Genomic DNA, 20553 nt, shown 5'->3' on the forward strand with positions numbered 1-20553 from the left:
TAACACTTACTAGCTGTGTGACCCTGGGCAAGTCACTTAACCCCACTGCCTAACCAAAAAACAAAAATAAAAACAGATACATACCAGGGAAAGGTGCATAGGTATCAAGCTGCTTAACCCCTTCTTCCAACAAACTGAGAGAGAGCTCTAGCATTGGTGACTCATTCAGAAGATGATACATCAAACTAAATCCTGGAGGCTTATAGGCTATGATTTCTTCTCCTAAAAAGAAGATACCAAAACATGGACCAGGATTTGAAGAATCAATAATCTTCATATTCTTCTTCATTCAAGTATTTAAACATTAATAACCCATTTATCATTTCAAAATAACTAGCCCCTAAATAGCATACCCATGCACAACCTTTATAACGCTACAAAATAAAATCTAACTTAAGTGATTACTTTGGTTTGTAGAGAACTTTGTGTTTATTAATGACTTGAAACCTTAGCAGGGAGAAATGTCAATAAGGATGCCTCTGCACAAGTAGCTGCTCAATAAATGTTTGTCAACTAACTGAATTCCATAAGGAAGCAACCATATTTAATGAAAGGATTTAAACCTAATTTTCTGATGTGACAGACATATTAAAAGTGAAAAATGTTTTTAAATACCTAATTTTTAACTTCCAAACTACAAAAGTAGATATCCAATATGTTTGAAAGAAGAAAGCAGTAATGGAATACTATTGTGCTATAAGAAATGATGAGCAGGAAGACTTCAGAAAAACTTGGAAAGACTTACATGAACTGATGCTGAGTGAAATGAGCAGAACCAGGAGAACACCGTACCTGTGTAACAGGTACAGCAACACTGTGCAATGACTAACTTTAACAGACTTAGCTCCTCTCAACAATGCAAGGATCTAAGACAACTCCAAAAGACTCATGATGGAAAATGCTATCCACATCCAGAAAAAGAACCATGGAGTCTGAATGTAGATGGAAGCATACTATTTGCTCTCTTTTTTTGTTTTGTTTTGTTTCTTCTTTCTTGTGGTTCCTCCCATTGGTTCTAATTCTTCTTTACAACTTGACTAATGTGAAAATATGTTTAATATGGATGTATATGCAGAGCCTATATTTGATTACATGTATTCTTGGGGAGGGGGGAGGCGAGTGTTCAGGAGAAAATTTAGAACTCAAGATCTTATGGAAGCGAATGTAGAAAACTAAAAAAGAATTAATGAATTAAAAAAAAAGTAAAAAGTAAAAAGAATCAAATTACCTCGCAATTCTACAAACTGGTCCACAAAATCTTCCAGCTGAGGTTCATAATCTCTGAGCAGTTTATAAAACACCTCCAGCACCACCTCAGCAACTTCCCACTAAAGAAAATAAAATATTTTTCATTAAGGTATCATTAAGGGGGTGTGGGTAGACAGGACAGACATAAGATAACAAAGATGCCAACTTACGACCATGTACTCACAGAGAGCTTGAAGAAAAAGAAAATACTTTTCCTGATGGCACTTTTGATTCATTTTACATCTTTTCTCCCCCATCAGAAGCAAATAAAGAAATACAACACCTTTTGTTTTACTGTCTTTCTGTATTTCATGTGCAAGAATGTGTTATTCAAATAAAAAATTGAGGGCTTAGTTATTTGTATTAATATTTATACAAGCAAATAACCACTATGTGTATTACAGTTCACTCAAAAAAATTTTTTTCATCATATGAGAAATTTTTAAAAGCAAACATCTGTGCCTCTAAATCATTTTATCTTAAAGAACTACATTTTATTACATTTGCTAACAACGTAAAACCTGATTTGTTCTCTGGCCTTTCACATAGTTTCAACCTAAAAAGTTTCAGTATTTCATACTTTGAAACTACATTCTTATCCTTTGTCCTGCTTCTTCCCACAAAACAGCCCCCAGCATCCACATAATGAAGATGGCTGACAATGAACCTAGCATACAGGACTCATTTTGGTTAACCAGAGCTTACAAACTCTCAAGTGATGCTTGTGTGCACAAGTTACCTGAACCACTCCAAAGTACTAACTATGCTCTGTGAGAAGCAAACATCTTTGAATAAGATTCACAAAGTCAAAAGGAAAATGGCATAGAGCAAATATCAACTGTAACAGGCAGAGAAAAGGTGGCTACTCAATTAAGGTTCTGATACCTGTTATCAATCCTCTCTCAGGACTCTCTCTTTGCTTCCTCAATGAGTTAAGTGTTTGACTTACAGTCTTTTTCTCCTCCCTAACTCCAGCCCTCCCACTAAGGGACTTCATCATACACACTGGCACTCCCTCAAACACTGTAACCTCTCAATTCCGCAGCCAACTCATTTCCCACTACTTAACTCTTCTCTACTTCAGGCAGACACAGAGATGGACTTGATCTTGATCCACTTGACCTTGTCATCACCCACAAGTGTTCCACTTTCATGTTCATTACTGCTGAAATTCCTTTATCTGACCATGATCTTTCATCACTCAAGCTTTCAACTCCTAATCCTATTCTTCCTCCTGACCATGCTCTTCAGTTCCCCCATCCGTCCTTCAGTTCTTTCCTAAGCCATCAGCCCTGCACTGGCTACACCCCCATCCCTTCCCAATCTCAACCCGTCAGTGAATTAGTTCATCTTCAATCCCTTACCCACTTATTCTGCAGATAATGCTTTCCCAAACCCCACCTTTGGATTGCTCCCACCATTGGCTGCCAACACTGTTCACATGCTTCTAAGTAGAGCTAAGAGCTAGAGAAAACCAGGAAAATCACATGTTCTCATAATCTCAAATGGGCCCTCACTACAGCAAGGTAATCCCTTTGACATCTCCCTAACCAATTTAGTATTTCACTAGTAACAGAGAAGATTCCAAATCTTTTCATTATTTTTCAAACATTACATGGCACTCTGTTCCTATCTAACATCACTCTGATAGCTTTCCCCACTATCTCCTGATTCACCCCACTCTTACATGAACAGGTATCCTTCTCCTTGCCTAGGCAAACCCCTCTACACGCACTCTTGATCCCATTCCATCCTATCTTTTCCAGCAGACTTGCCCCCTCTATTATCCCTACTGTCACTAATCTTCAATCTCTCTTTTTTTCTCTCTCTCTCCTGGTTGGTTTCTTGATGCCTACAAAAATGTCCAAGTCTCCACCATCCTTAAAAAACTCTCAGGGATCCTACCATTCCCACTAGTTATAATCCTACATCTCTACTCCCTTTTATGGTTAAAGTCCTTAAGAAAGCTGTCTATAATCAGTGCCTCCATTTCCTTTCCACTTCTAAACCCTCTGTTGTCTGGCTTCTAGCAAAATCCTTCAATTGAAACTACTCTCTCCAAAGTTATTAATGATCTCTTAATTGTTCTCTTTCTCATCTCCACCTCCTGGATTTCCTGGCATCCTTCAATATTTCATTCAAATACCATATTCTTTGCAGGTTTCCCCTCATTCTCTCTCACTAATGCCTTCTCCCTAAGATTATGTCCAATTTATTCCACATAAATCTTACACATATTTAGTTATTTGCTTATTGTCTCCACCATAAGAACATGAGCGTCCTGAGGGCATAAACCGTTTTTACCTTTCGTTGGATTCTCAGAACTTAGTACAGTATCATGTACATTGTAAGCCTTTAATAAAAGTTTTTTGACTGGCTAATGAAAGAAGAAATCCTGACTGATTCTAGATTATGTGATTACAAAGTAAGAACAAGATGGAACAATGCTTACTTGGGTAACAGATGCTAAAGTCATACTGATCTTTCTGGAAGTGAAAATATTTTTTAAAAATCAGAAAATAGTTGTAATCATGAAGTACTATAGTTATCATATAGCATCCAATAGATAATTAAATGTTTGACAATAAAACATGAATAGTATTTTTATATTAATAGTAATATTATTATTATTATTATATGTAAAACATAAGACATGTTAATAATATGTTTTTAAGAGTTCAAGAGGTACCTCTTTGGGAGCTCATTCCTACTACAAAAGGAGACAGTAAAGAAAAGCCCATCTGAAAAGTTCCCTGGAAAAATAATGAAATGTTCTTCATAAACCATGAAATCTCAGGGAATTGCCCCAGACGGCAAAGTCAAAGCCAAAATGAATCAAGACCCAGTTAGAAGTCCTCACTTAAGGGTGAATGAAGTTGGCACTACAAATCAGACTAGTTCTGTAAGGCCTAACAGGCATGTGCTGTCCAGGAAATAAAAGATACTTGCAAGGCAAAGTCTTTTCAACTAAACCAACTGGGTAAGGTGATAGCCAAGGTTTCAACACTACAGATTATCTCTTTTTTTTCTGACAAACTTCTGAATAACTATTCATTCTAATGCATTTGAAATTAATGATCCATAAAATGTCAAAGACCTGACACACTATAGATGTCTGACATCTGAAGGATTCACAAAGTCAAAGGGAAAACGTCAAAGCAAAAAGCAATTACTTACTGATATAAGTAAATAATAGAACTGCTCTGGTTTTAATTCCAAAAACCAAGGGTTTTTTGGTCTGATTTATAGAAATGAACAAAAGCTATCAATTCCTGATGCTAAAGAGCTCAAAATATAAAGAGATAAAAACAGTATTGCTCCAATGGACATCACTGTATCTTCCAAAGGTAAAGTGCATTTATAGTACCTATTAATTTTAACAGAAAAGCTACACAACAAATAAACAGGTTTAAAAAAACAAAAAGCCAACACCCCTCTGAGAAGTTACCTTTTCAGCTGCTCTGCGATAAGCTCTAGTGCGAAATCGGAGAAACACAGAATCTCTGAGGAACTGCAAATATGGGTCAAAGCCAGGTGGACGCAGTCCAGCCCCCAAGTTAGATGGAAATGAACTTTCTACTAGTGTGCTAATAAGCTGACAAAAGGCCCTTGTCAGTGGATATTCTTCACACCTGGATTCTATTTCATTTAGTTCAACCTTACCAGTGGAAACAGACATTGAAGACAAAAGTTAAAAAAACAAGAAAATTTGACATTCAAAGAACAGAAGCTGGGCCGTCAAGCCATTAACTCATTAAACATTATAACATTCTTGCAAGATGCAAATTAACAAATACATTCATGTTTCAAAGAAATTCAAAGAAGGGTTAAAATATATGCATATACGTGTATATATAAAGCAGTTACAGAACCAAAAATTCCTAATTTCCCATCCCTTTTGATGAACTGCATTATATATCTCTAAATACTTTTAACTCTACTAAAATAAATTTAAAAGGACAAAACTCAAAACACTGGAAGTAAAACTAAAGAAGTAAATTCTGACTTTGGGTTGACTCAAATAACCTGACTCAAATGAGGTAAATCTAGAAACTGCAGCTCACATGGCTGGTCTAAAACAACCCATTTTGCATTCTGAAATTCCATTAAAAAGCCTTTCTACATCAAGTACTCTGTTAGCTTTAATTCAGATATATGTAGAATTTGTTGCAATTCAGCACTGACAGATAACTCCTAAATCCTGAATCCAAATCTAAAATCTGAAAATACAGAAATATGCTAACAAAAAAAAAACAATTTCTTACAGCTTCCCCCAACATTCAATGAAATTTATGAAATTAACACTTTGAGTAACTGGAACTATTTACCTCAATGCCAATTGCTTGTCTCTGACTTGGGATCCTTACAGTCTGTAGTATCTTTTAAAAATAAGAAAAAAACGAAATTAGGGACATTTCTATTCTATCCATGAAGCAATATCCACTCTCATTATTATCACAGGTACCATTATCCTTAGTGTGTATTTCAGTTAAAGGCATAATGTTAATTGCATAGGTTTTTGCAATTCTCAAATATTAACAACAAACAAGGCCCTTCCTCCTTACTCCAATAACAGAAGATGAAAAGGTATTTCTGGGATGAAATCTCATGAGTATTGAACTGTTGATTTTCAAATCTGACTTTACAAGTTGTTGCTGTTCAGTCATCTCAGTCATGTTCAACTCTTCACAAACCCCTCTGGGGTTTTCTTGGCAAAGACACTGGACTGATTTGCCATTTCCTTCTCCAGCTCATTTTAAAGATGAGGAAACTGAGGCAAACAGGGTTAAATTATTTGCCCAGGGTCATACAACTAGTAAGTATCTCAGGCCAAATTTGAAATCAGGTCTTCCTGACTCCAGGTCTGGCATTCTAACCACTGCACCACCTCGCTACCCCTTATGTAGCCCTATAACTGGAGCTTTAAAAAAAAAATGCAAATTCTAAGGACATGCTGCTTCTCTCTCTCTCTCTCTCTCTCTCTCTCTCTCTCTCTCTCTCAGGCAATTGGGGTTAACTGACAGGGTCACACAGCTAGTAAGTATCAAGTGTTTGGTCTGAGGCCAAATTTGAACTCAGATCCTCCTGATTTCAGGGCCAGTGCTCTATTCACTGTGCCACTTCGCTGCCCCTAGGACATGCTTCTAAGACAAATTTCTAAACAATGATGTTTCACCCTAACTTTGTTATTGGTTTATCAAAAAGTCTATGTACTAAAATAGTCTTTTTACAAGAAAATGCTATCATATAGAACCTTTTAATACAATTACTAAAGAGAGCTATGTTTCAATATCATATTACAAACAAAAAAGTTAAAACCTAAATTCTGTTTTCCGTGAAACACATGAAATGAGCACAGCATTACATTTATCCAAGTCAAACCATAACAAAAACAATAATAAATTTTTTAAAATACTGTAACTTAAAAGCCAACTCCATTGTATTTTATTTTTTAAAATTCAGATCTATTTAAAATCCTCTGGGTACATATGCTTGTGTTATCCATATTTCACTTCCCTTAAAATAAGCTCTGGAAAAATCAATGAACGATGAAATATTGAGTGTTAAGCTTTTGATTATTTCTAAAAATTCATTTATTCTGCAAAAATATCTACCCAGCCTAGAATTGTTCCTACAAATCATTTGTAAACTTTTTTCAGCCCACCACTATATATATACATATATATATATATATATATATGCCCTGAATACCAAAATGCCAACAATATCTGAATTTACAAAAAAGTAATGCGAACTTTAACACTCTAGTTCTATTTAAAGCCAAAGACCTCAAAATATTTTGCAAATACTAAACTGTGTTCTTCCTCTTATGCACAAAAACACATATAGAAGAAAAATAACCCTAGAACTTCCTTCACTTAATGTCAAGGCAACTCTATGTTTGGCACCAGGAAACAAATACAGTTTTATACTGTTCTTAAAATGAAGCGAATACAAAGTTAAACAGACAGTGACTGTTCCCCAAAATGGAACAACAGCAGAGTGCAATGAGAGGTCCCACAGAGGCATTACATTCACTGAAGCACACTCGCTTGGTGAAAGCATAAGGAAGGAAAAGGCAGAGGCATTTCCAACCCACATACTCTTCTGTGGTAAATCTAAACACTTGTAGAAGTACAAGAATAGCCTACATGAGAGAGTTTCATGCTCATTATTTAGCAACATTTAATATATAATAGGTGAAAAAAATCTTTATCTGCCCTTAGTAATCTAGGGAAGCTTTCAGCAAGAATCAGCAACAGAACCCAAGCCTGCTCATTTCCAGTCCTGTACTATGACTGATAAAGAGGGCTTCAAATGGGACATACAACTGCTATACTACAGTTTTTATAGTTCCTGTCTTTGTTGCCTGTGTTACCAAGCATTACTTTAAAGTACACTTAAAAAAATATAAGAGTTGAGATTTATTCTACCTGTGTGTATTCCAAAGACTGCCAGAGGGAAGCAGCAATTTCAGGAGATTTTCCAAAGGCTGTAAGTGTCTTCAGTAGCTCAGCTTTTAAAATAGGAGGGATACTACACTGCAGGAGTCCCAGGACGACAACCACAGGGGTCCACTGAGGATGCTCACAGAGAGCCAAACGAGCATTCTCACTCTGAAGAATTGAACAGAAATTTTAAAAAAAGGACAAACATTCAATTTCTAGGTCCTTTGCTTTATTACTGACTAGTTAAAGAAAGCATCAGTAAGAGACAAATGGTTAGTATTTGCTAACCCAAACGATTACTCATTAATCTAGCATAAAGGGAAACATCTCATAGTATTACTAAGTATATCAGTGTATTATATCAGATCACTGTACTTCAGTCAATTTCCCATTTCAAAGAATGAAGTAGTAGCATCACCTGCAATATACTGTTGAACCCAAATAATTACTAAATAAACAAAAATTCAAGATGATCTAATCTTCTCAGGGTCACACACATCAGTAAAAGAAGTAGAAAATGACAAAACCACTTTGCTTAACTGCCTTTACCCTTTCTGGTGCAAAAACAAAGTAAATACAATTCAAAATAGAACTTAAGTGTTTACTACTATGCCTAGGAGCGTGTTATACACTACAAGGAACATAAAAGTAGTAAAAAAAAATTTTTAAAAAAAAAAGGTCTCTGCCCTTAAGAGGGTCATGGTGCAAAGAAGAGTGCTAGACCAGAAAAGGGAAGAGAATACGGGAAGGGAACATGCGTTAATTAATTGCCTACAACATGCTGGATGCTGTGCTAAGCACTTTATAAATATAATTCCATCTGATCTACACAGGTACCCGTGGAGTTATGAACTATTCTTATCCCCATTTTACATTAGGAAAAGGAGGTAAACATAGTCGATGGTTTCATGAGTCTCTGTGGACCACCACACCTTATGTTGTGGTAAAACTTCTGGTGATGATCTTTAGCCTGGTTTTCAGGCAACAGAAACAGTCTCTTGCCAGGCTCATACTGAGAATCTTCCCAGCTTGGTTTAGGGCCTGTTAGTCCTTGTGCTCCTGCTTAGGCCTTCATGAACCCAGAGTAGCCTGCGCACCACAATGAAGAAGGCATTAGCGTCAGAAGAGCGCCGTGAGGAGTCGTGCGAAAGATAGCCTTCCTATAGACCCAGACTTCTCCATGTAGAGCAGTATATCCCAGCCTGGTAGCAGTCGTATCTTGTGTTATAATGACAAGTTGAAAATTATTTATGCAAATCTCAGTCTCACCAGCTGATCTTCCTGCTGATAGAGTTCTGAATATTACTTTCATAACACAGATGAAGTCATTGAGTCTTAGGTTAAAGTACTTGTTTCTAGCTACCCAGCTAGCCAGTGTCAATGGTGGGATTTGACTCCAGGTCTTCTTTTACTCCTAGTCATAGAGTGCAGGATCCGAAATGAGGAAAGCCTGAATTAAAATCCAGCCTTAGATGCTTACTAGCTGTATGACCTTGGGTAAGTCACTTAAACTATGTTTGCCTCACTTTCCTAATGTAAAACAATGTAATGTAAAGACAGGACTGCTACCAGGCTGGGATATACTGCTCTACATGGAGAAGTCTGGGTCTATAAGAGGGCTATCTTTCACACGACTCCTCACGGCGCTCTTCTGACGCTAACACCTTCTTCATTGTGGTGTGCAGGCTACTCTGGGTTCATGAAGGCCTAAGCAGGAGCACAAGGACTAACAGGCCCTAAACCAAGCTGGGAAGATTCTCAGTATGAGCCTGGCAAGAGACTGTTTCTGTTGCCTGAAAACCAGGCTAAAGATCATCACCAGAAGTTTTACCACAACATAAGGTGTGGTGGTCCACAGAGACTCATGAAACCATCGACTAACACACAGCAGTGCTGTGATCTGTACTTTGTAAACCTTAAGGCAGTATACAAATATCAGCTATTATTACTAGTGATATAAGAGCATGAAACAACAAAGAATAACTCTAAACAAGGGGGAAATCACATCATAATGAAGTTTCAGCTAAGTGCTGAGGACATTAAAAGTAAAGGAAAATCACTGCTGAGAGGGCTTAATTAGGAAAGGTAACATGAAGAAAGAAAAGGTGAAACGGGGCTTTGAAGAAAATATACAATCTCTATTGAAGGGGGAGAGAAGGTATTGCATACCAAAAGACAAATGTGAATAAAGGGGCAAAAGCAAAATTGTGTTTAAAGAGTATGTGGGACAGTAGCTTAATTTATAGCACCATATTGGAAAGTAAGAAGACAGAACAGGTAAGTAAGCTGGGTCACTGGATAATGAACCTAAAATGCTAGGCTAAGGAAACTAAGCTTATTCTGATCTCCTTAAAATGGTGTTTTAGAAAAACACATCTAACTCAGATGGAAATTGTTATTCACATCCAGAGAAAGAACTATGGAATCTGAATCCAGATAGAAGCATACCATTTGCTCTCCTTTTCCTTTGTTGTTTTGCTTTATTGCTTCATTCTTGTGGTTTCTTCCATTAGTTCTAATTGTTCTTTACAGCATGACTAACGGGAAAATATGCTTAATATGAATGTATAAGAAGAGCCTATATCAGATTGCAAGTTGTCTTTCGGGGGCAGGGGAGAGGGGGAGGGATGATTGGGAGGGAGAGAAAATTTAAAACTCAAAATCTTACGGAAGTGAATGTTGAAAACTAAAAATAAATAAATTATCAAAAATTAAAAAAAAATAAAAATGTTTTTAAAAAAGCCGCTAGGTGGCACAGTGGATAGAACACCAGCCCTGGAGTCAGAAGAACCTGAGTTCAAATCTCATCTCAGACACTTGACACTTACTAGCTGTGTGACCCTGAGCAAGTCACTTAACCCCAATTGCCTCACAAAAAGAAAGAAAAATACATCTAATACCAGCTTAACTGGAGAAAACAAAGAAACCAAGCCATTAACTCTGAATCAGGCATCTGTGATTTTGCTGTAATACAGGCTGCAACTTCCCTACCCTTAGCAGATGGTCTTTGAGAGCTACTTTGACCAAAAAATTATAAGCCCTTTGCCCAGCTGGTAACTTAGCTAGGCTGGTCCTCAGAAAACTACCCTCCAATCCCTTACACTAGGCCTATTCTGGAAGTGCACTTGGCAGGACCTGTCAGACCTTGTGCTCTGCTGCCACAGCCCTTAAGAACATAGTGTTACTTCTACACTATTCGGAAACTTTGGAGTTGAGCTCTCTTGGAGAATTCTTACTATCAACACAGAACAATCTTCATCAGTGTTAGACACCAATGCTGAAGTAGCATAGGTTTCTCAATGAGTTTCATTCGTCAGCAAGAGTGCAATTCCAAAATCATGGATTATATTTTGAGTTTTTAATAAAGTCCTTATTTATACTGAATTATTTTCTTTTTTCTGACTCAATGTTTCTAGTGTTCAGCTTATCCTAGTAAGCCTGAGTATCCTTCCCTCTGATGGTTATGAAGACACGGAGATCAATATAGCATGTTAGGTGCATGTCATATTTATCATCCTAAAGTTTTGACTAGAGAAATCTACTACCCCTATTAAAGAGGTCTTTTTTTGAAAACGCACAGATAGAACCCTACTACCACAGGAGAGCTGATTACCTACCCATGTGATGATTGTAGTTGTGAGCTGCAGAAAAGCTATCAATCCATCCTGCTCCTTCTGTGTGATGCCTCGTAAAGGCAGGTGACGGTACTGGACACTGTCTGCACTTGGCAGATCTTTCCTCAAGTGCTCATGATACAACATCAAAGAGTGAAAGAAATGCTCCCAGGAAACAGGGCTGCCACCTGCTCCTTGAATGTTTTCAGCTGTCAAGACACAACACACAATTTCTTAATTGCTTTGAAATGAAGGTAGAAAAACAACTTTAAAATGCTGAATTTCTTTCTCCTTTATGTGTGGATAAAATGCCTACTTGCAAGCTTGTTGGTTACTATGTTGTGAAATGTAAGATTGCAAGCTCTATGTCACTCTTTTGGGACCTTCAGATTAATTTTCATACGTTGTCTAACAGGAGATCATGCCAATGTATTACTTAATTAGCTAATAATTAACCATTTAGGGGTTAGTCACCCAAAGTCCCCCTCTGATAACAAAGAAATCAAATTGTGTTGATATAGTTACAAAAAGGACTACTTCCTCCCAAAAAGGGCAGAAAATTTCATAATGCAATGTATAATATTGTGAAGGGATATTGTCAAATGAATTTTGTTATTCCATACCATGAGGGATAACTGACAGACATACTGTGTGCTCCTTTGGAAATCGTTTGATGTCAAGAGATCTTAAAACAATAGTCCTTAGCACAATGGGTGTAGCCTCCATGGAGGATTTATGGGAGTATATAGACAAAAAAGTGCCACAGAATACAAAGGCATAAAGGGATGCAACTTGTGCCACTAGAGGGAGTACCCAGAGAGATGAATGCACAGATCTAAAGTTCCCTAAGTTTTTGGAATATTAAGATAACATTAAGACCAGGAATATTTGTTTTGCTATGATCTGTACTGATCAGATTATGTCCAGTTTATACCCCAAAGTAAGTGGAAAAGTATGAGAAGACCTAGAGAAAAACAACCAAACTGAGTAAAATACTGTAATATCATACCTGTGAAGGAAGACTAGGTATAAGAAATGTGTAGCAGATATAGTTTGCTTTTGACAATAGATGTGATCTTGAAAAGGAGGGCGAAAATTAAAATTTGGCAAACTGAATCATACTTTAAAATGGAACAAAAAAAACCTTCCCAAACACCACTGCGTTAACAGTACAGAAGTCAGATTTTCTCAATAGCCCAAGCTCCTGCCCTGTCTACCAGCCAACTGCTTCTTTCCTGTTTCACCATCATAGACCAGCCTAATCTTGTCACTTCTTGTTTTACTTAATATTGACAATATACATTGAAAAAGAATTTAACATACATAGAAAAGAATACACATGCCCATGTAAAATTTCATCAGCAATTACACTCTGCCTTGGGGCGCTACAATCAGTTCGCAAAGTTTCTAAATCGTTCTTACCATGACTGCTGCCATTGACTTTTAACAAACTGAAACAGTAATGAGCACACTGTGGCCCACTCGCCAATCCCTGGAGCATTTTCAGATACGGAATATAAATAGTAGGAGGAAGTAGGTCTCCCATTTGCCTAACAAACTTTGACAAGACAACCTGAAAAAGAAAAAAGTCTGTAGTTTACATCAAATTCATCTTTCCTCCATGTTAAGACAGCATTACAGCTAGGTTCAGTTTAAAATCAATAACAGTTCCAGTTGAACAGGAGGCTCTCAACCTAGGTCACATTCTTAACTCATTCTTTCTCATGCCCAACATCTAATCAGCTGCCCAGTCTCATCATTTTTACCTTCACAATCTCTCTCACATACTCACATATATGTTCTCTTCTCTCCTCTGACACTACCACCATGCTGGTGCATCACCTCCCTCCTGGACAATAATATTGTGCATGTTCTCTCCCTGCCACAAGTCTCTCTTCACTCCAGGCCCTTCTTTCCTCAACAGCCAAAGTAACCTTCCTAAAGTACACAGCCAACCAAACTGCCTCTCAATTCACTAAACTTCAGTAGCTCCCTATCATCTTCAGGATCAAACATTAAATCCTCAGATTTAATTATTATAACCTGTATCCCTTGCCGCAAACGATGTAGAATTCTTACACCTTACTCATTTCCATGTTCTTTGTGATCTAGTAACAATAGCTCCCTTGCAATCCCTTTCGTAAGATATTCTATCTTTTGGGGAGGGAGGAAAAGGAGGAGGAGGAAATTTAAAAACTCAAAATCTTATGGAAGTGAATGCTGAAAACTAAAAATAAATGATTTAAATAAATAAAACTAGAAAGGGGGAAAAAGGATATTCTATCTTCAAATTACAGATATTTTCACTGGCTATCCCCTGCTGCCTGGAATTTTCCCTTCTCATCTTTGTCTCCTGGCTTTCCTGGCTTCCTTCAAGTCACAGCTAAAGTCCTGCCTTCTATAAGAAGCTCTTCCTAGTCTTCTTTAATCTTAGTACCTTCACTCTGCTAATTATCTCCAATTTATCTTGTATGCTTATTATATATATCGATGTAAATATAGAGCTATGAATTTACACACATACATAGTTTGTACTCTGTCATTTGCAGGCTGTCTCCCCTATTAAGATATGAGCTCCTAGAGAGCACAGTCTGCCTTTTGTCATTCTTTGTATCTCCAGTACTTAGCACAGTGCCTGGCACATAATAAATGTTTGCTGACTAATAAGTTTATTTTCAAATGCTTATTGGTCACAAATTCAGTTCCAAATGTAAATAGAATTAACTTAAAGGAATTGTTTTATGGACTTGAAATGCCATTTCTTTAATACAATGACAATAACCTCGTAAAAAAGGTCCTAAGAATGTTTCCAGACAACCTACATCTTAAATATATGAAAGAGAACTCTAGAAATGGACTCACCTAAGGCACATAGAGAAAATCCATAGCTATATTTTGGGATTAAAACAGCAAAATGTAATAGATGGAACAGGATATTTAACACAATTTACCTGCACATCCAACCCTGCCCAAGATCATTATTTTTCCCTATTCTTTTTCTCATATATGGGCCCTTGGTATTTTGCTTCTCTTTTCTTCTTTACCTTTGCCTTGGCCTATGTACAGTGGAATCCTATATATATTCCCACACTAATTTAGGTAGATGTCAAGTTTAGAAACATTCAGAGATTTGTAGATTTAGGGCTAGAAGGGTACCAGTCCAACTTCCTAATTTTACAGATGAAGAAGCTGAAGCCAGAGAGTGACTTGCTCAAGGTCATACAGCTAATAAGTGGCAGGAGTCAGGATTCGAATTCAAATCCTGACTCCGAATACAGTATACGTTCCCCTACAACCATTAGCTAGCATTTATTGAGGTCTTTAAAGTTTGCAAAGTCCTTTACAAACATTATCTCATTTTATCCTCATAACCACCCTCGGAAGTAGGTACTATTATTGTTCCCATTTTAAAGATGACAAAACTGAGGCAGGCAGAGATTATGTGACTTGCTCAGAATCACACAGCTAGGAAGTGTCACAGGTCACATTTGAACTCAGACCTTTCTGACTTCAGTTCCAGCACTCTAACCACTGTGTCACTTAACTACCTCATATACCATGCTATCTCTCTAAATATTCTTAATTATAAGCCAGACTATAAACAACAAATAAAATATTTATGACTATATAATAACCTTTAGAATTTCTACACAAAGATAAGATGAAAATGTCTGATTTTTTATATGTCATACAAATCCCAGTTTAACAATTTCTTTACCTTTATATATTATTAGGCTTTTTTAAAATACATGCCAGCATCATGCTGGTTCCTGACACCACAGCACTGCTGACCCGGAATATATTTATAGTTACCGTGACCTCTAGGTTTTTTTTTCCTTCTGTATTCTTGCCTAGCCTCCTTTCCAATTTTGTAAGAGGGGTGCTGACCACTTGATCTTTATGTCCAAAGAAAACAGAGTAAGAAGAGCATGAATTCAATTATAAGGGATTCTGGAAAGCCATAAAGAACTAAGCATCAATAAAGTCCAGCAGTTAAAATAAATGATTGCTACCCCCACCCCACCTCCACCCCCATCTGTCTGCAGTCCATGGGCTGGCACTGCACTGATCTTTTTAATTCCTTTTTTTTGGTGAGGTTTCTGTGAGGTCAGTGTTAGGTTTGCATCGTGCAACTTATTGGCTTAAATGTACTCTCCTTTGGTGTGGTCTATTTTGGAGCCAATCTGGAAAAAGAGGAACCTATACTGCAAGTATTCTGATACTGAAACTTGACAGTGTCTTTTGAAAATAAAGAACTAGGCCCTCCAAAAAAAATTAAAATAAAATAAAATAAATGATTGTTAAGTTTCCACTGAACTCTAAAATTCTTGAATTCTGGGCACTCTTTAACCATTATAATACTATATCTCAATTGGCTACCAAAGAAAGTTTCAACTCCTCTGCTTTAAGAAAACAATAAAAAACTTTCTGAGCTGGATAATTTAGACTTTCATATGACCTGAAAAAAAGGAATCTATTAAAGGGGGCTTTTTTGAAAGCACATATACAGACCTTAATTCCAACTCCACTATTTGAAGTGACATAAAATTAAAGGTTTCAATTATCTTAAAAAATTAACCTTGAAAAATTTAGAAGCAGAAAAAAAAGGAAACAGATTGTTAATGACCCACGTGCAGATCTCTGTTGCAAGGAAATAACTAGAAACAATGAAATATAGCTAAATTAAAGGCTCTACCTTAACCGATGTAACTAAGCAAAAGAACAAAAGCTACAGCTAACCTGGCGCTGAGGAGGTCTCTGATGAGCGACCCCCAGATAAGATCCCATGACAGTGGAAGTCTGCAGAGGCTCCGTGGGACACCAGTACTCCAAAGCAAGCTCCAAATTGAAAGGGTTCTTTTTATACAGCTCAGCAATCTGCAAGTTGTGGACAAAGATTTTTGAGGGGAAATGTCCATTAAACATTTATTAAATTACTAGCTACAATTACAAATTATGAATTAAACACAGATGTCTGATGAAGAGTTAAGGATCTGATTTCTCCCTTTCTCTCCTGTCCAATACATCCACAATTAGTTTTTCTAGATGATAAACACAAACTGTGCCATGTACCAGATAGCCAAAATCTGTATTCAAGAGCCACCTCTGATAAATGCTAGCTGAGTGGCTCAAGGCAAGTTATTTAACTTGTAGATGCCCCCAGGCCACTTTCTAAGACACTATAAGATGCCAAAATGATGCCTCTGTGATTTAGTAAAGAGAATTTCCTCATGGAAGTTCCTTGGACTAATGAATAAAGGTCTTGAAAAAAGAAGTTAAGGGGGAAACAATAAAAACCACAGGTACTTGAGGAAAGCTAAATATTATTGCCATCATCCACGTTCCACCCTGACCCTTTCCTATGAGACTCAGAGACAATAATATCATCGTAAAGAATACCTAAAATATTCATGATGACACAAGAAACAATGATAGTTCATACAAATATGGACATTCTCCATGTGTAAGTTAACTTAAGATAAAACAGCTCAAGAGTTCATAAGGACAAAAAAAAAAGTTAAATTGTATCTAATAACATGGCTTACCAAAAGCATAAGGTGTTCCAGATCTCTCCGAAGCGAAATAGGAAGGTCATTACCCATATGCAAACTCATGTGAATCATTCGAGCATCTTCATCTGCTCTATTTCTCAACTGTTTCACCTATTACATCCATTACACATGTTAAAGACATTTATTAAAGGTAATGAAATTTTAAAAATAGGCAGCTAATCCAAAGAGATTACGTATAAAAGAATGTCTTCCTTGTACCCTAGTTGCACTATTGTAACAAAGTGAAGAAATTTACAGCTGGATTTTATCACTAAATTATCAACTATAATGTATAACAACATTTTAATGGTACATATTTCATGCCACAGACAGGGGTCAATTTTTTATTACCAACCTTTACCAAGCCTACAACTCCAAAAGAATAAAAAAAGGAATACCACCTCCTCATTAAAAACACTACCATGTACAAACAGCAGAATCAGATCACTGAATTCTACTCCTGAGTCTTTCCATTCCCAACTTGTCTTAGAAGGAAACCTGAAAGCCAAAATCTTCATAGCAAATATACACAAAAAATCAAATTTCTAAGCATTTCTACCTGCTCAATACTTAAGAATGGGAGCTCTTTGTTAATTTGTAGCTGTCAAGCAAATATACCTTTAGTTCAATGAAAACCCAAAAGGAAGCGAACCAGTCATCAAAATTCTTGACTTTTGGACACTATGTAAATGATTATTTTCCTCAAAGCAATATAATACACCTCATTCTCAAATGAAATGCTACCTCCATCCAGAATCATATTCTTTTCGTTTCTGATTCAACAGCTCTCCCTTTCTGGAAGTACAGCAATCAAAACTCCACAATGTATTTCAGGTAGGGACACCATGCCCTTTACAATGGCAAGATGATTCACAGATTTTAGGAACCTTAGAGGACATCTAGTCCAGTCCTCTCATTTTACAGACAGGAAAACTAAGACTCAGAGAGGGTAAGGGATGTGAGGTTCCCTGACAACCTCAAGCACTTTGTTGGCTTTTTTGGCCACAGCACCATGCTGAGTTGAAATCTTCAGGGAACAGCCTACAAGGACTCTGAGATCTCCTTCTTGGAAGTTTAAAGTCAAATCACTATAGAAGCAAAGTTTGTATTTTCCCCTAAATTTACTAATTTACAGGTCTTGATAGAAGGCCATCTGGGTTATCAGGTACCCAGAAGGACTTGGTGTCATCTATAAGCCTAGATTTTTCACTAGGTATTCTCTTTTCCCCTTTCATTTGTAAAAAATGTGAAATAAAAACAACTCTAGGCTGCTGTCTGGGGACCAAACCGTTCATACGTTTCTGTCCACAGAATTATCCGTTTATATACTATTTCCTCTCTCAAAGCCAGTTCTCTATCCATGATAAAAATTCTTCCCTATCAGCTCAACTCAATTAGCAGAATATATATACCGTCAATTTCCATGATTCAGAAACCAAATTACAACACAACACATAGGTCATGAACCTCCACATTTTCACAATAAGTCAAACAATTTAGTGAATGCATTCAAAGGTCTGCCCATCTTGAAAAGTTTGGCTTGTTTCCAAAACAAAGCTAATTTACCAAAGCCAAGTTGTAGTTCTGTTGTAATTATGTCCCAATTCTGTGCCTCTATAACTTACCTTCATTGGCATAAGTGCAAGGAAGTCTGTGATGAGGTTATGAATTCTGCGAATATAAAATTCTTCCTGGTAGAAGTTTTCTGACCCCACTACAGACTCAGTTAGGAAAAGGAAGATATTGTCTGCAATTGCAAGCTCTGCCATTGCTTCATCTGCTTCTGTAAATTCAGCAAGAGCTTAAAAGAAATTAGGAAAAAATAATGGTAAATTTATTCATTGAAGAGATAACACATCATTATACCTCACTTGAATAAAACTCAGATTTCTCTACTGATGCATACTTTGCCGGGCACAAGAAAAGCTGTCAAAATGCTGTTTGCTGATGTGCAAACAAACACTGGATTACACAGGTGTACATATTTGAAGGCGATAGAGTAGCATTCAAAACATAAGGGGAAAAGCTATCTCCATAGGATGACAGAAGAATTAAGGACAAATAACTACTGGGGGGGGGGAGCCATCTGACATAACCAAAGATAACTTCTGGGCTACCCTGATCCTAATTTCACCAAATTATACAGGAACAGCCTTAAATTTATCTAAAGAAGCATATAAGTAATGACCTCATGAAATCTGGCACAGTCTAACAAAAAAATTGTATATATTAAAACATACAAATAAAATTGACTTAAGCTTTAAATCCACAAATTTAGACTACATTTCCTAAGTAATTCAAACAAAGTTACTGAGGTTGTTTGTTTGTTTTTTTAAATTTTTGCCTTTGCAAAGGACTGCTGAACACGGCCATCAGCTTCACAAAGATGAGGCCCAGATGGCAGGCAAGCTCTCTTCCCCTATTCCCAGAGTTACCACATAGACATTTTCACTGACTTTTAGGTTCAAGAAATTGTATAGGCAGAACAGAAGAGTCTCAGACCAGAGAAGAGTCAAGTCTTTAGTAATATTTGCATAAGTACAATTAGCAGATGTGGGAAAAAAAAGAGTTCCTTATGGCATCAAAATTTAAGAACACGAATAGGTCATCTATAACCAACTAAAGGGTCAAAAAATGTTAATCCTTCAAACAGATGCAACTCAATAAATATTTTTCTACTACAAATACATACATAATCTCTTCAGAATCAGACAGTATCTTACACATCTTTTTCCAATTGGTCCTGTTTGGGAATTTGCTCAAAGAAGGCATTCAATATATATTTTAATTGCATTCTATTTGCCTTTTTAAAAAGATTATTACTTGTCATCAGAAATAAAAATGTAACTGAATTTCTTTACCTTAGAATTTTCTTTGATACAAGAAAGCTAACTTAAGATTTACTATAAAAATTTACACCTGATAAAATTCTAAATAGTTTCCTATTTGTTTCTGTCTCAACAAGTAGATGCCATTTCTATTGAAATTGCACTGTGTAAAACAAATTGCAGGTTTTTCTTTTAGAGACTTCAGAAATTACAATATTGTCTCTAATCAATTTACCTGGCACATCAGAGAGTTGAGATATCCCCCGCAATGCCAATGCCCAGGCAAGTCTAACAGTGGCTTGCAGGCCAGGTAATTTCCAAGGCTGTGAGTCTTGAAGGCGTGAGTGAATTGATGAAATATACTGTCTCTCTGTTAACAGTGGTAGTTGCTGAATTATATCTGTAATTGTAAAGTAGGTGATTATATCAAAAACTGCATAATACTGATATTCTCACTTCTTGAATAAAGAAAAGAATGGCTAAAAGAGATTTGATTTTTCTTCAGTTAATTACTGAATCAAGTTTATATAGAAAATATATAAATAGACAATGTACACGGAATGAAAAACTGTAAGAGAAAGATGGCACTACCAAATGTACACATCAGCTAATAAAGAACATGCCTCCCCCACCATAAGAATTTGAAAACAACTTAGTGTTCCCTACATATCATAAAAGACACAATTTTAGTAAATAAATTATAAGCAACAAGAACTTAGAAGTCTCTGCATAGGTTAAAACTCTACCAAAACATATGAAATAGAAAAACAAATCATGTGTTTATTCTAATTACATTTACTGAATTAGTTAAGAAGCCACTTAGCCTATACAGGGACTTCAAATTTACTAACCAAAAATTACA

The 20553-nt window shown here is 36.5% G+C and overlaps 1 protein-coding gene across 2 annotated transcripts in view; it reads right to left on the reverse strand.

The window, feature by feature from the left end:
* Positions 1-20553, reverse strand: part of NUP205 (nucleoporin 205) — a 92436-nt gene that overhangs the window by 55668 nt on the left and 16215 nt on the right. For both annotated transcript variants that reach the window (XM_021002355.2, XM_021002356.2), the window contains exons 7-17: positions 19927-20091; positions 18489-18664; positions 16858-16974; positions 16052-16189; positions 12734-12884; positions 11315-11520; positions 7683-7865; positions 5577-5627; positions 4697-4906; positions 1229-1328; positions 85-222 (exon numbers count right to left, since the gene is read on the reverse strand). In XM_021002355.2, coding sequence (XP_020858014.1) covers positions 85-222; positions 1229-1328; positions 4697-4906; positions 5577-5627; positions 7683-7865; positions 11315-11520; positions 12734-12884; positions 16052-16189; positions 16858-16974; positions 18489-18664; positions 19927-20091 — 1635 coding nt within the window. The remainder of the gene's footprint in view (positions 1-84; positions 223-1228; positions 1329-4696; positions 4907-5576; positions 5628-7682; positions 7866-11314; positions 11521-12733; positions 12885-16051; positions 16190-16857; positions 16975-18488; positions 18665-19926; positions 20092-20553) is intronic.

The sequence above is a fragment of the Phascolarctos cinereus genome, unplaced genomic scaffold (assembly GCF_003287225.1).
Source record: "Phascolarctos cinereus isolate Bilbo 61053 unplaced genomic scaffold, phaCin_HiC Scaffold_1;HRSCAF=81, whole genome shotgun sequence".
Taxonomy (NCBI): Eukaryota; Metazoa; Chordata; class Mammalia; order Diprotodontia; family Phascolarctidae; genus Phascolarctos; species Phascolarctos cinereus.